General features: G+C 39.3%; 1 protein-coding gene across 1 annotated transcript in view; it reads left to right on the forward strand.

The window, feature by feature from the left end:
• The first annotated feature begins 518 nt into the window (after positions 1-518).
• Positions 519-13,960, forward strand: part of NGFR (nerve growth factor receptor) — a 60,419-nt gene continuing 46,977 nt past the window's right edge. The window contains exon 1 of the mRNA XM_075177201.1: positions 519-646. Within this exon, the coding sequence (XP_075033302.1) occupies positions 611-646 (36 nt within the window). The 5' untranslated portion in view covers positions 519-610. The remainder of the gene's footprint in view (positions 647-13,960) is intronic.

The following is a 13,960-nucleotide window of genomic DNA, read 5'->3' on the forward strand; positions in this document are numbered from 1 at the left end:
TAATAATGGGCTTTATTGTTATTATAACGGATATCCCCTTTTTAGTGTTCTGTAAAAACCTATAGGAGGCAAACACTGACTATGATATGTGATTGCATAGGTCAATATTTTCAATACTTACCAGAAATATAATACTTGCCCACACAGCCCTAACACACAGCGCATCTAGTAATTAATCCCCCCTATAGTCACCATAAATGCAGCACACCAAGTAAATGCACTGACTTTTCCTGTCAAACCCCCAGTGAGAACGACAAAAATCCCAACAAAGAGAATAAACAAAAGGACGAGTGAAAATGCTGCATCTTTTTTTTTTCTTTTAAATAATTAGTGGTTAAGTGTTTTCAGGGCTAGGATCCAAACATTATTCCCTAAATCCAACCCTGACAACCAGTCTTCGCTTGTTGGAGATCTTCCCTGTGGAAGGAGGGGACGGTGTGTGTCAATGGGACGGGCTTGTATCAGCCCTCTGCAGCCAGTGGGAGGACACACTCCTTAAACAGAAGGGGATGGCTTGTCAGGGCTTTAGGGGCAGGTGTAGCTGAATCGTGGAGCTGCATTCTGTATCTGCCTGTCACTCCACAACCATCAGCTTTACAGGACCAGAAGAATGGAGACTCCACTGCTTGTCATCCTATGCAGCATAGTAAGTGCATCATTTCTCTGATCAAATGTTAAGCTTCAATGCTTTGCAGTGCATTTATATTCCAAATTATTTTATTTATTTTAAGAAGATACACTATAGGTAAAGGTTTTTATAAGCATTAAAGTTACCATGACCAATATCTCTTTTTCCAAATATATATATATATATATATATATATATATATATATATATATATATATATATATATATATATATATCTAGTTTTATTTGGTCTAATGAAATGTAAAACTAGTTCATTGATTCATACAATATTTCACAGTAGATCAGACTGTTCAGCTAACATCCCTGGCCATTTTCATTCTAGAAGTGCCATTTCAGGCTGACCCTATATCTGGCATGTCTTTCACCACCCATTTGTCAGTGTTGTCATGCTGAGAGTGGAGAGACTGTTACTGCATGCAGTTTTATTATAGATTTTTTATGTTGTTGTTTACAGAAGTGATCTATGTTTATCTTTTGTTTATGCATTGTGTACCTTGCAGTAAACCTTACTAGCCCTGCAGTGTATAAGGGTTTGGCTTGTGGATAATGCAGTGGTGATAATTACCTTCCTATTACTGCGCACACAAAACCCTACATACTCAGATTTCAGTAGAAGCTGCACAATGCATGCCCTTCAATCCAGAAGCTAGTCCCAAACCTTTCACCCCCCTCCCCTTGTAAAAATCCATTAATGGAATATATCAATTGGTTAGTTGGTGCATGGAAACTGTCACTCTCTGCCTCTCTCTTGCACCTCCTCCTCTCTGTCTGTTGCTCTTGACCATTTAGTGTCATATTCTGCATTTTCTAATGTACAGTATGACACCTGTGACCGTTCCAAATATATATATATCATTCAGAGTAGATTACCCTTACATAGTTGAGGAGTCACTCAGGATAAAATAATGGGGTGTGGGGAAAATGAAGAAAGGTTCCCCAGATCCACAATTATCTTGTCTCTGCTCATAGAATTTTAATTACTTTAACAATTTCTCTATGTCTGTCTTTTGAAGCTCAGCCTAGATTGTAAGCTCTAGTTTCCTAATCTCTTTTGTCAGAACTTAATTCAGCTATCTTATTTGGTTCAACGGAGTGTTTAGATTGATGGCATCATTGAAATGCAACTTTGGTAATCAATGCCCTTAAATGATTAGTAAACATCCATCTCCACAGATTGAAACGGTAGGTTCGTCTATAGCTTCCTATTGATGTAGAGAATGCGCTGGTGTAGGTGGGAAGTAATTACATGATGATTTTTCTCTGCATGCAAAGTTTCAGCATATGGTTGTGAGTTTGGCAAGTGTGTGTTTTAGATAGTTTTGAGATTTCATAGGGGGTATGATTGGGGACGTAACTTTTGGAAAGGGTGGTGATAGAGTCTTCCTCTAGATGGGCTGGGATAGATGAAAGAGACTGATTTGTGTTTGTGAATAGGGAAGGAGTATTCTGAATGGAACCTTAATATCAAGTGGGTGTTTCTGGGTTGGATAGAAATGGGAGGCTCAGCTAGCTACACATTTGATGTGCCGGAAGATAACGATTATTTGGTTTGTTCTAGGAATAGAGAGGGGATTCTTATATTTTAGGAATGTAAAACCAGGACGCAACTTTGACATACATTTTTCTCAGATACTTGGTTGCCTCATGCTTCTTCCTCAAACCCAAATGCATTAAACTGTTTACATCACTTTCTCAGCTAACTCAGCAACATTTATTTGGAGTCTAAATTTTTGAAAACGAACATTCCAAAGAAGAGATTTCCATTAGTATGAACATGGGTTGTCTTTAAAAAAACAAGGACATAAGGTGCTTGCGATACGAAAGAGTCATTGATATCAGGCTGACATCTGGATGCCTAGATTAACACCACTGATAACAGGAGAGATCAACAGATTTATATGTTATATTTAAATGACTACTAGAAATAAAATGCTTGTTGATTTATAGACCCTGTCATAGTAGGGAACATTTACATATACATGTATGACAGTTACAAGAGGCCTTTTTATATTGGACAAAGTTGTTTTTCAGGTCTAGTGACCATTTAATATAGCGTAATACGATAACCTTGAAAACAGTGGGGCAAATTCTACCTCTAACGTGAGAAATCTGGAGTTTAAAGAGCTAAAATATTAATTTTGAGAATGGTGTGGGGGATACATGTCAATCTTTAGATTATTCTCAATGAGTCCAGATTTTTAATTGTTCTTTTTCCACATTGCACATCAGTGTAGGGACAGTTAATTGGATCTGTGTATATAAAATCTCTGTTGGTTGGTAATCTCTACATAGTTAACAAGTCATGGTGAAAAGGAGTGGTGGGTGTTCGTTTACTTATATAGTGCTATCTATATTAGATTAATGATGTTAGTGCTTAGATAATGTAATGTACACGGGCGGTAAGATCAAGTTGAGTGGGGTGGGGAAATAGTTGGCTGTGAATCAGCTGCTATCTGGATTGGCCATAAAGGAGGTTAGTGGCTTTGTTTGTATAACTGAGTGTTGGATTAGAATTTGGGGTCTTACAAGTACTGTGATTCATGACAGATTAGTCTGGTCTTTGCTCCATTCAAATTGAGAATAAAATGTCTCTAAAGTGTCATGTGTATTTCAGTAATGTATGAGAAAAATGCTGCTATTTATTGTGATAATTTAAGGAATGTGAAACTGAGATAATGCTGTTTATGGGTCAGTTCACTTCAGTAGTGTCAGTCTTTGAAACAAATAATGCATATTTTGACATGTGATGCTGCAGTGCTAAAATGAGACTATTAGGAGTTTTTTTTTCACAAAGTAAAGTGTTCATTATGAAACGGAATGTTACTGCTATTTAACACAACGGTTCTTAATCTCTGGGTAAGGACAGAAAACATTGGCCAAAAACCCACTTTTCATGGATTGCCATCATCCCATTTTTTTTGCAAGCCAATCATGTATTAACAAACTCGTTATATTTTAATATTTCATTCAAGACACAAATAAAAATCTAAAGAAGGTAGTTAAAAACAGGGGTTAGGAAGCTTATTTGCAGACATGATTTGAGTCCCATATGGAAAAGGTTAAACACCCAGGATCTGCTAGATTCCCATATAATACTGTAATGTTATAAAGGATTGATCTTGTATATTGTGGGTGTCATTGACTACCAGATGACACACTGCAAAGTTGCAAGATACATTGAGCTCTATAGCGACCACTTCTGCGCACACTCAGGTTCACACCCAACAGAACTGTCTGCTTAGATGATATGCGTTGTGAGTGCTGGGTTTCCCATGGGGTACAAAGGTGAATATTTTAGGTTAAAACAGTGACTGCAATAATATTTCATCATCATCATCACCATTTATTTATATAGCGCCACTGATTCCACAGCGCTGTACAGAGAACTCATTCACATCAGTCCCTGCCCCATTGGAGCATACAGTCTAAATTCCCTAATATACACAGACAGAAAGGGAGAGAAAGACAGAGACCAGGGTCAATTTGTGTGGGAGGAAACCGGAGCACCCGGAGGAAACTCACGCAAACACAGGGAGAACATACAAACTCCACACAGATAAGACCATGGTCAGGAATTGAACTTCTGTGAGGCAGAAGTGCTAACCACTTCGCCACCGTGCTGCCCACTCATTCCCTCTCATTAAAGATTATTTTAGGGCATGTGTGCAGTAACTAAAAAATGAGCAATTAGGTTTGAATAACGTAGTGATATGTCAGATAAGGCAAGCATATGTCTACTGGTTTGCTGTAGGTCACAACACACTGGCACCATATTAATAAATAATTCTATTACGTTTTAATAGTATTCAGATTTTTTTGGGTGTCTAGGTTATGTGCATTTCTTATTTTGTTGTAGGCGACACGTTTAGAATGGCTATAGCTGCTAGCGCGCGCTGGGCCTCATTTATGAAGCTCGCTGGATACGCACTGTAAAACTACTTGGTTTTGGACTGGTGCACCCTGAACGGTCCACCCAGCTCACATCAGGGTGCACGCCTACCTCTGTCCTTATGAGGCGCCTCTGATACCTAGAAGCCTAGGTATGCGGAGATGCTGAGATTCTGAAGAAAAGTGTAAACTTCACATCAAAGCCTGACGCCTACCAGTTTAGTATTATAGCTTTCATTTATGAAATCCTTTCAATTCTTTTCCTAAAGTACTACAGAGTTTAGCCTCATTGCTAACATACATCCAATTCATGAGTGAGTGGACATCCGCACTTTGCTGAAGTCCAACATAAACGCCCAAAATGATTCCCATTAAAGTATAGAATAAGACCGGAAGACAACTAGCTGCGGTATGGCTTCAAGGAAGGAATGCACTCAATCAGCTCAACTCCTCCCTTTGGTCCTGACAAGCTTCTATTCCTCTTCAGATACCACTGCCTTGCTCCATAAGCCCATGCTCTGTGACAGAGACCCATGTTTACTTGCACAAATCAAGCTGCACGGCAGCATCTATTCTGATGCGATATAGTGTAATATTTGGCTTGGTACATTGCTAGCTAGTCATCTCTGGTTATTCCAGTAGCATCAATTGCTGATTAGCTGGCTGAGGTCAGTGCTGGATGAACAGCAGGGAACAGGCAACAATGACCTTGATCTGGTTTATTGAGTATTGTCACTGCTGAAGCCCACTTCAGTGTAATCAAACAGATAACTTCATTGTAATACATGTATGCTTATAAGTCATATTGCATCAAATTATAGTCCGCTAACTAAACTATGGCACTTTTTCCTTTTTATACTTTACATCTATTAGGTGGATCACTGTTGTGGTTGTGGATCCTGGGAGGAGCAGCATCTTGTTGTAGATGCATACTGCAAATAATTTGTATATATGTGGTATTAAAAAGTGTGTTGGATATTTTATATATATATATATATATATATATATATATATATATATATATATATATATATATATATATATGACGTTTGTGTAGCGTGTCTTGCGTGCAATAGCTCTGCACATGCCCAGAAACGGATATTACGCCAATAAACACAATTGCATACAACTGTCTACGACTTGAGAGGCGGAACAGGGGAGGGAAGTATTGGACTTGGGTCATGTACAGTAATGGTGTTCCGATGCGAATGTGGCCGGTTCAAGTCCTGTGTTTTTAGTAAGTACACTTGTTTTCACTCGTATAATTTTCACCCACTGCAGGGAAAGTGTAAATACTGACTGATAACGATGACTGACATGGCAGAGTCTTTGATTTAAAAATTACACTTACGTGCAAGTCGTGTTTGGACATAAATCAGGCCATATGTGTAGGTATTACATAGTATATTGTGCATATTTTGGTGAAAGGTTAATTTGGATTCCCTCTTGTCAAAGTCCTGCACTTGCCCTTCTAAAACATCAAATAACCTAGAACAACATTCCTAAAAGCTGTTAGTTACTCCACCCTAAACCTCACACAAACTATAGACCTGTCAGACACGGTGCTGAGAATTGCACTGTAGTACACATGGCAGATAATGCTGCATCAGGTGTACAGTAATAGCATAGTAACAAACACTTCATACAATGTAAATAAACTTGTCCCAAACTCAACCAATACACAGAAACACAGTGAAATAATATATGTAAAATGCATGGATGTAGCATTTATATGTTGCACAAAAAGCAACAGTTAAATTTTAGCATTGTAGAAAGGCCATACACACTATATGGACAAAAGTATTCAGACACTTGATCATTACACTAACATGGATTGTAATGACATTTTATACATATACTTTAATATGGGGTTGGTCCTACTTTTGCAGTGATAACAGCTTCCACTCTTCTTGGAAGGCTTTCCACAAAATGTTGGTGTGTTTCTGTGGGAATTTGTGCCCCTTCATTCTGTAGAGCATTTATGAGGTCAGGCACTGATGTTGGACTAGAAGGCCTGGCTCGCAATCTCCGTTCCAGTTCATCCCAAAGGTGTTGATGGGGTTGAGGTCAGGGCTCTGTGTGGGCCAGTCAAGTTCTTCCACACCAAACTCATCTAACCATGTCTTTGCAGTTCTTGCTTTGTGCACTGGGGCACAGTCATGTTGGAATAAAAAACTACCCAAACTGTTGCCACAAATTTGGAAGCATAGCATTGCCCAAAATGACTTGGTATGCTGAAGCATTAAGATTGCCCTTCACTGGAGATAAGAGGCCTAGCCCAAACGCTGAAAAGCAGCCCCATACCCCTTCTTATTATTATCCCTTTCATTATCCCTTCTCCATCAAACTTCACAGTTGGCATAATGCAGTCAGGCAGGTAACGTTCTCCCCGAATCCGCCAAACCCAGAGTCACGTATCTGACTGCCAAACAGAGAAGTGTGATTCGTCACTCCGCAGAACACGTTTTCACTGCTCCACAACCCAGTGTCGGTGTGCTTTATACCACTCTATCTGATGCTTGGCATTGGTCTTAGTGATGCGAGACCTGCATGCAGCTGCTCGGCCATGGAAACCCATTCCATTAAGCTCCCGCCTCAGTTTTTGTGCTTACATTAATGCCGGCGGGAGTTTGGAACTCTTCAGCTATGGAATCAGCAGAGCGTTGGTGACTTTTACACACCATATGCCTTAGCAGTCGTTGTCCCCGCTCTGTGATTTTACATGGTCTTCCGCTTCATATATACACATACACACACATACACACATATATGTGTGTGTGTCTACAACGCTAATACATACGGTACATACATGTACACACATATTCAGGTGACCTGATCCTTAGATTTAGTCTAGAGCTGAGAAATGTTTCAAGACTTCTATAAAATATTTACTTCTTTACACATTTTAAATGTAACATTTCTATGGTAGAATTTGGCTTTAAGTGTTATAAAGTAGACTTCTCTACATGATGATGGTGCACATCTACTTCCTGTCAAGTGCCGTCTCCGCATTGCTCCCGTGAAGAGGGGACGGCTGTCTGTCAGATCAGGCCGGCTGTGCCCCGTTGCTAGGCAACAGCCACACAGGGTCCCCGGCCTTCCTCGTGCCATTGGGCGCATGCTCAGTAGCGCATCTGTTGCCTATCTTTGTATTTGTCTGTATTGTGTCTAACTCTAAACCTATCAGTGCTACACTTCCTTTATTTAAACATTTAAATTAGGTTCTGGTGCCAGAGTTTCAGGTCTCCTGTGTCCAGCACTATTGTTTGTTTGATGTTCTGCTTCCTTGATTGGACCTGGGTTCTCCCTTGACTCCCCGTCTGCATTGTGCCTGTTATTCTACTACTCATTGTGACTTCAGCTTGTTTGACTACTCTTCTGAATTGTTATTACTGCCTGTTGTGACCTCGACTAGTCTGACTTTTCTCTGGATCATCCTTCGGCACTGCCTCCTACCGACTTGGCTAAGACACGGACCACTCCGCACCTTCTTCAGTAGCGTAAATACCAGTTAGTGTTTCCGTTATTCAAGGTCCTGACAGTATACTCTGGCAGGCCAGGGCCCAGGCCCCAGTACTTTGTACCTGAACCCCCCCCCCCCTTTCCCCCTTTCCTCTGCACTCACTCTATGAAAGAGTTCTGTTTCATATTGATGCATACATTTTTACTCTGAAACAAATACAATCTAAAAGATGTAATACGCTAAAAACTTTGGAATAAAAAATAGCAAGAAAATTAATTTGGAGATTAATCAAAGCATAAATTTTGAGGATAGATATAACAGCTTTCCATAAGTTCCGCTTCTTCAGAAGTTGTGAAACCTTGTTACCCATATTTACATGACGTATTTGTCATCTAACATGCTTTATCGGAAAGTAATTTCCGGTGATAAACTTACAGTTTATCTTATAGCAACTAAGCCACCACATGCTTCATAGATCTGTGACAACATGTGTGTCCCAGGACTTGTGCGTATTTGCATTTTTATTTGTTTGTTTAATTGTGCGGTCATTTGTGCATGCTTGTTTGTGTGTGTGGGCTTGTATTCAGTCCTATTTATGAATTTGTATGTGAATTTGTACATATTTGCGGCTCCCCACTTACATGGTGCAGAAATACAACTGTTGTATAACCCATTGTAATCATTCATCAACAAACATTTATTGGTCCAGCACACATTATACTGTTGTAGTAGATCTCTGTTTGCTATGGGTTACTGCACTGTTATTCTTTTACACAACTTTGGTAAATCTCCACAATTGTGTCTTATATCATTACTAAAACAATGCGCACAAGGATATATAACAGGGAGAGATGTAAGATAACGACGAGCAAACTTGTAGAAATTTTGTAACAAATCGATTATGGCAGCAGAAGCGGCCATCTTGCAGAGTCCCGCTTTTAGTTTGCCATTTTGTGGAATGGCTTTTCTGCACGGCATTTGTGTTTTTTTTATTTCACATCATTTCCAGTCTATAAATAGAGCTGGAACGACAACATTGTCAATTTATTCTGCTGCTGTGTGGTTGGGGTACAATAAAGGAGGAGTCCAGGCGGAACAAAAATGATAAGGGGAAGTCCATGCATAACACAGCAATATACAGATCCAGATACATCCAATTAACTCTTTCCATTTCCACATCTGCTCAATTAGCCAGTTATTTTTATACTTATATCCTTCAGGATTCCTTAAAGGCTACAATCAAGTTTCTGGAAAAAATCACTGAAAGAAAAATGTATCTCACTTAGATAGATAGATAGATAGATAGAGATGCTATTCCAGAGCCACTAATTACACTGTTACTGACTATCTGTTTGTAACAAACACTTAGTGGTTTTGACTGTTTACTTCTGCAAATGGACTGTGACATGGCAGATGGGTCATCACCAGTGGCGGAACTTGAGGACTGGGGGGCACCAGATTTCCTTGTTGTCCCAGGCGCTAACATTTCAAGTTACAGCCCTGGTGGAAGCAACAGTGCACAGAGGTGAGGCGGCCCCAGCAATGCCAGACCATCCTCTTGTAGCCCCCCACGCATGCTCAGATGATCATTGCATTGCTGGGCTTCCCCCAAACTATGCAATAGGGTCCGTTGATGCTATGTTCCATCTCTGGTCATCAACGTTGTTGTTTTCTAATGAGGGACAGATAAAGCATCAGGCACTGTACAGGCTGAGGGAAAGAGAATGTATGTTAAACCTTCTGCAAAGAAGAATGTGAAGGTTGGCAAGTGTTAAATACACTTTTCTTTGTGGCCGTTTACCAGAAAAAACATGATTTATCTGGGGAGGGAATGAATTGTGCAATGTCATTATATTCTGATTCTCTGTCAAGACTGTACAGAACCTAGGATATCCTGTGAAATGGGGTGTGGCTAATGGATAGGGAAGGGCTTAGGACGCCAAATGTTTGCCCACAAGCTAAAATGATGTAAATCCAGCTCCTCTTCTAATCTTTCTCTATTATTTGATGAGCTCTATGGAATACAGCTTTTTACTTGCTTACTTCAAAAGAACTAATAAAGAAAGCTCTAGCACGATTAGACCTCATATATATGTTTATATTGTCTGTGGAATATGTGCTCAAGCTCTTAAAAGTGTAAGTATAGGTGTTTAAAAATAATATTTTGGTTTAAAAATGTATGTTTTCTAAATGTATATGATATATATACATGAGTAAAATTATTATTATTTTTTTTTTTGTTTTACAAGAAAACAGAAATAATGATAAGATATGTTCTTTTGCTGTGTGTACCTCTCAAAGCTGACTAGAGGCACTACAGAAATCACTTTCAGCTTGGCACTAGGGAATCAAGATGGTCCATCCAACGCAAGGTGCACTCCTACTCTTTGCTCTTGGGGGGATACCGTCACAAGTGCAGGACGGAGGAATGACCTTGGTAGGTGCAGTGGACAGAAGCGTAAACGTCACATCAAAGTCTAGTTTTCTACCACTTTAGAACGACCCTTTTCATTAAATTAGTCTATTTTGTTTTACTCCTCGGAAAAACACAAGGGAGAATATTCAATTGTTCGAGTTTCCCGTGGCGTTAAAATACTAAGGCGTATTTCAGCACGCGGCTCCCTGAGCTGCGCGCAGAAAGCCGGCGTTAAAGGTACCTTAATAACGGTAATAGTGCGCAAGTCACAGTACTTTTGCGAGTAACGCTCACAATTGAATATGCCCCAAAAAGGAAAAGGATTGCTCATTTGTGGCTCAGTGAGGAAACTGTCTTTATAACTTGTTTTATTTACATTGAATAAAACTTAGAAATGCGCTTCTGCTATGAAGCACTGCTGGAAGGTACAAAATTAATTCTATATATAGCAGCTCAAATCGAGACTCGTGGCGTCACCAAAAAGCATTCTGTGCTGCAACTCGGTTGCACCATGTAAATAACTTCCAGAGACGTTCTCACTCACATATGTATTAATTAATTAATTTATTTATTTATTTCTTTAAGGGCATTTATTTATGTAGCTCTAGTTTGCTCCATTGTTTGTTCCATAGCAGGAATTCCATAGTCTGTTCCATAGAAGGGATTCTGGATAGAAGTAGAAATGACTAATAAATTAAACGTTAAAAATCAAAACTTGGATCACATTATATTATAGTTTGTGCGTTTCCATGGTGCTATGTGTGTGAATGTACGTCAGAGCGTGAGGTAAAAACGTATATAATCCTGCAGAGGGTGTGATAAAGACAGGTACATAAGGTGCTCGAGGCACTATGTGTTTACTAAGAACCTGCTACGAACTGTGGTAAACTTGCACCTGCAGGTTGTCAGCATGACTTAGTTGTGTCAGTCAGGATAGAGCCAAAGCAGCTGTTCAAAGCTCTGGAAGAATTTAAAAAATCTGAGGGAGGGACAGTGAAACGCTCTGCAGATCGCACAAGTGGCAAAGGTTTTGCAGGTGACACTTTCAGGTGTAATTATAGTAATATATTCTATGCATGCAAAGGAAAGTCTAGAATTCCAAACTTGAAATTACCGTTTTGCCTCTGACATTGAATTCTGTTCTAAATACATTAAAATAATATTGCCTCTTGCCACCTTATGTAATACCTCCCAACATTGTCCCAAGTCTTTGGTAAGCACACAAAAAATCACCTAATTAACCTAAGCTAAGTGATTCTTAATAAAACAAAATCAACGTTTATCTCCCCAGGTCAAAGAAGGTTCCCTCTTTAACATATTACAAAGTATAATTATTATTATTTTTTATTTATAAAGCACCAACATATTGTATTGCACTGTACATTAAGCGGATCGTGACACAAACAAGTCCCATACAATGACACGAACAGAAGGTAAAGATGGCACTGCCCCAATGAGCTTACAATCCAATTATAGAAAAATTACCACAAAGACTAACCTGTGATGGAAAATAAGTATACATTCAATCTGATCAAACTAGACTTCGGACATCCTCAATCTAACTTCAACAACAAAAAAAGCAAGGACAAGTGCTATTGAGGAATCCATTCATTATAACTAACTTTCACGGTCAAATAACAGCTCCAAAGATAGTACCAACCACAAAGATGCTGCACAGCAAAAGTTGAATTTAACCACAATGGAGACACTGTATCAGGACATTCATTCATGTCATGATGTCAACCATGTAGTTAACCCTTTCAGTCTACAGAGAGGTCACTGTTTCTTTATGCATAGTGAGTACATGTGTAACATACAGTCATGGGCAAAAATTTTGAGAATGACACAAATATTATTTTTCACAAAGTCTGCTGCCTCAGTTTGTATGATGGCAATTTGCATATACTCCAGAATGTAATGAAGAGTGATCAAATTAATTAATTTCAAAGTCCCTCTTTGCCATGACAATAAACTTTATCCCAAAAACAACATTTCCACTGCATTTCAACCCTGCCACAAAAGGACCAGCTGACATGAGGTCAATGATTCTCTCATTAACACAGGTGACAGAGTTGACGAGGACAAGACTGGAGATCACTCTGTCATGCTGATTGAGTTAGAATAACAGACTGGAAACTTTAAAAAGAGGATGGCCTGGTGTCAAGAAGGCCAGCAAAGAAGCCTCTTTTCTCCAGGAAAAATTTCAGGGACAGACTTCTATTCTGAAAAAGGTACAGGGATTGGACTGCGGTAAAGTCATTCTCTCTTGATATCCCCTTCAAGATTGTTTGGGACACCTGGAAAAACTCTTGTCCGGAGAAGGAAAGGTGAGCACTACCATCAGTCCTGTATCATGCCAACAGTAAAGCATCCTGAGACCATTCATGTGTGGGGTTGCCAGGGGAGTGGACTCACTCACAATTTTGCCTAAGAACACAGCCATGAATAAAGAATGGTACCAAAACATCCTCCAAGAGCATCTACTCCCAACCATCCAAGAACAGTGTGGTGACGAACAATGCCTTTTCCAGCATGATGGAGCACCTTGCCATAAGGCAAACGTGATAACTAAGTGGCTCTGGGATCAAAACATCTAAATTTTGGGTCCATGGCCAGGAAACTTCCCAGACTTTATTCCCATTTAGAACTTGTGGTCAATCCTCAAGAGGTGGGTGGACAAACAAGAACCCACAAATTCTGGCAAACTCCAAGCATTGATTCGGCAAGAATGGGCAGCCATCAGTCTGTATGTGGCCCAGAAGTTGATTGACAGCATGCCAGGGTGAATTACAATGGTCTTCAAAAGAAGGGTCAACACTGCAAATATTGACTGTTTGCATACACTTAATGTAATTGTCAATTAAAGCCTTTGACACTTATGAAATGCTTGTAATTTTACCTCAGTAAATCATAGCAACATCTGACAAAAAGGTCTTATAACACCGAATCAGCAAACTTTGTAAAAAAACAAAATTTGTGTCATTCTCAAAACTTTTGGACATGACTGTACAGCCCCAGGAGAACTTTTTAGAGCTCCTTCTCAATTTCTTCTGAACTGTAGATTATTTTTGATTGAGGGGGTTTTACAACAACTCCTATAACTGTGTTTCTTTCTATAAACTATTATCCAATGTAAGATGACTCAAGTCTGCTCTGAGGCAGACAAAATGTGATTTTGCTATAGGCTTACTTTTACTTTATTTTTATTTTTTTATATTCCTTTCCCACGGTCACATGAATGTATTAGTCATTTTCTCAGGCATATTTCTGTACATATTTCATATATTTATGTGAGTGGGAGCTGCCATACAGCTTTCTTGGCCAAGGTTAAATGAATGACAATCATGTACATCAGTGTAACAGCGCCACCAGTGGGCATACTATGAATAGCGGTAGGATATTTCAATAACTTGAAAGTGCCTTTTTTTTCAGAGTGATTTATAAAAACCTCATTTGAAGAGGGAGAATGGGCAGTCAGTTGAGCTGATGACAAAATATTCTGCTACAGAAGCCCTCCAAAACTTTAGTAAGCAGTAGGCAGAAC

This window comes from Mixophyes fleayi, chromosome 6 (assembly GCF_038048845.1).
Source record: "Mixophyes fleayi isolate aMixFle1 chromosome 6, aMixFle1.hap1, whole genome shotgun sequence".
Taxonomy (NCBI): Eukaryota; Metazoa; Chordata; class Amphibia; order Anura; family Limnodynastidae; genus Mixophyes; species Mixophyes fleayi.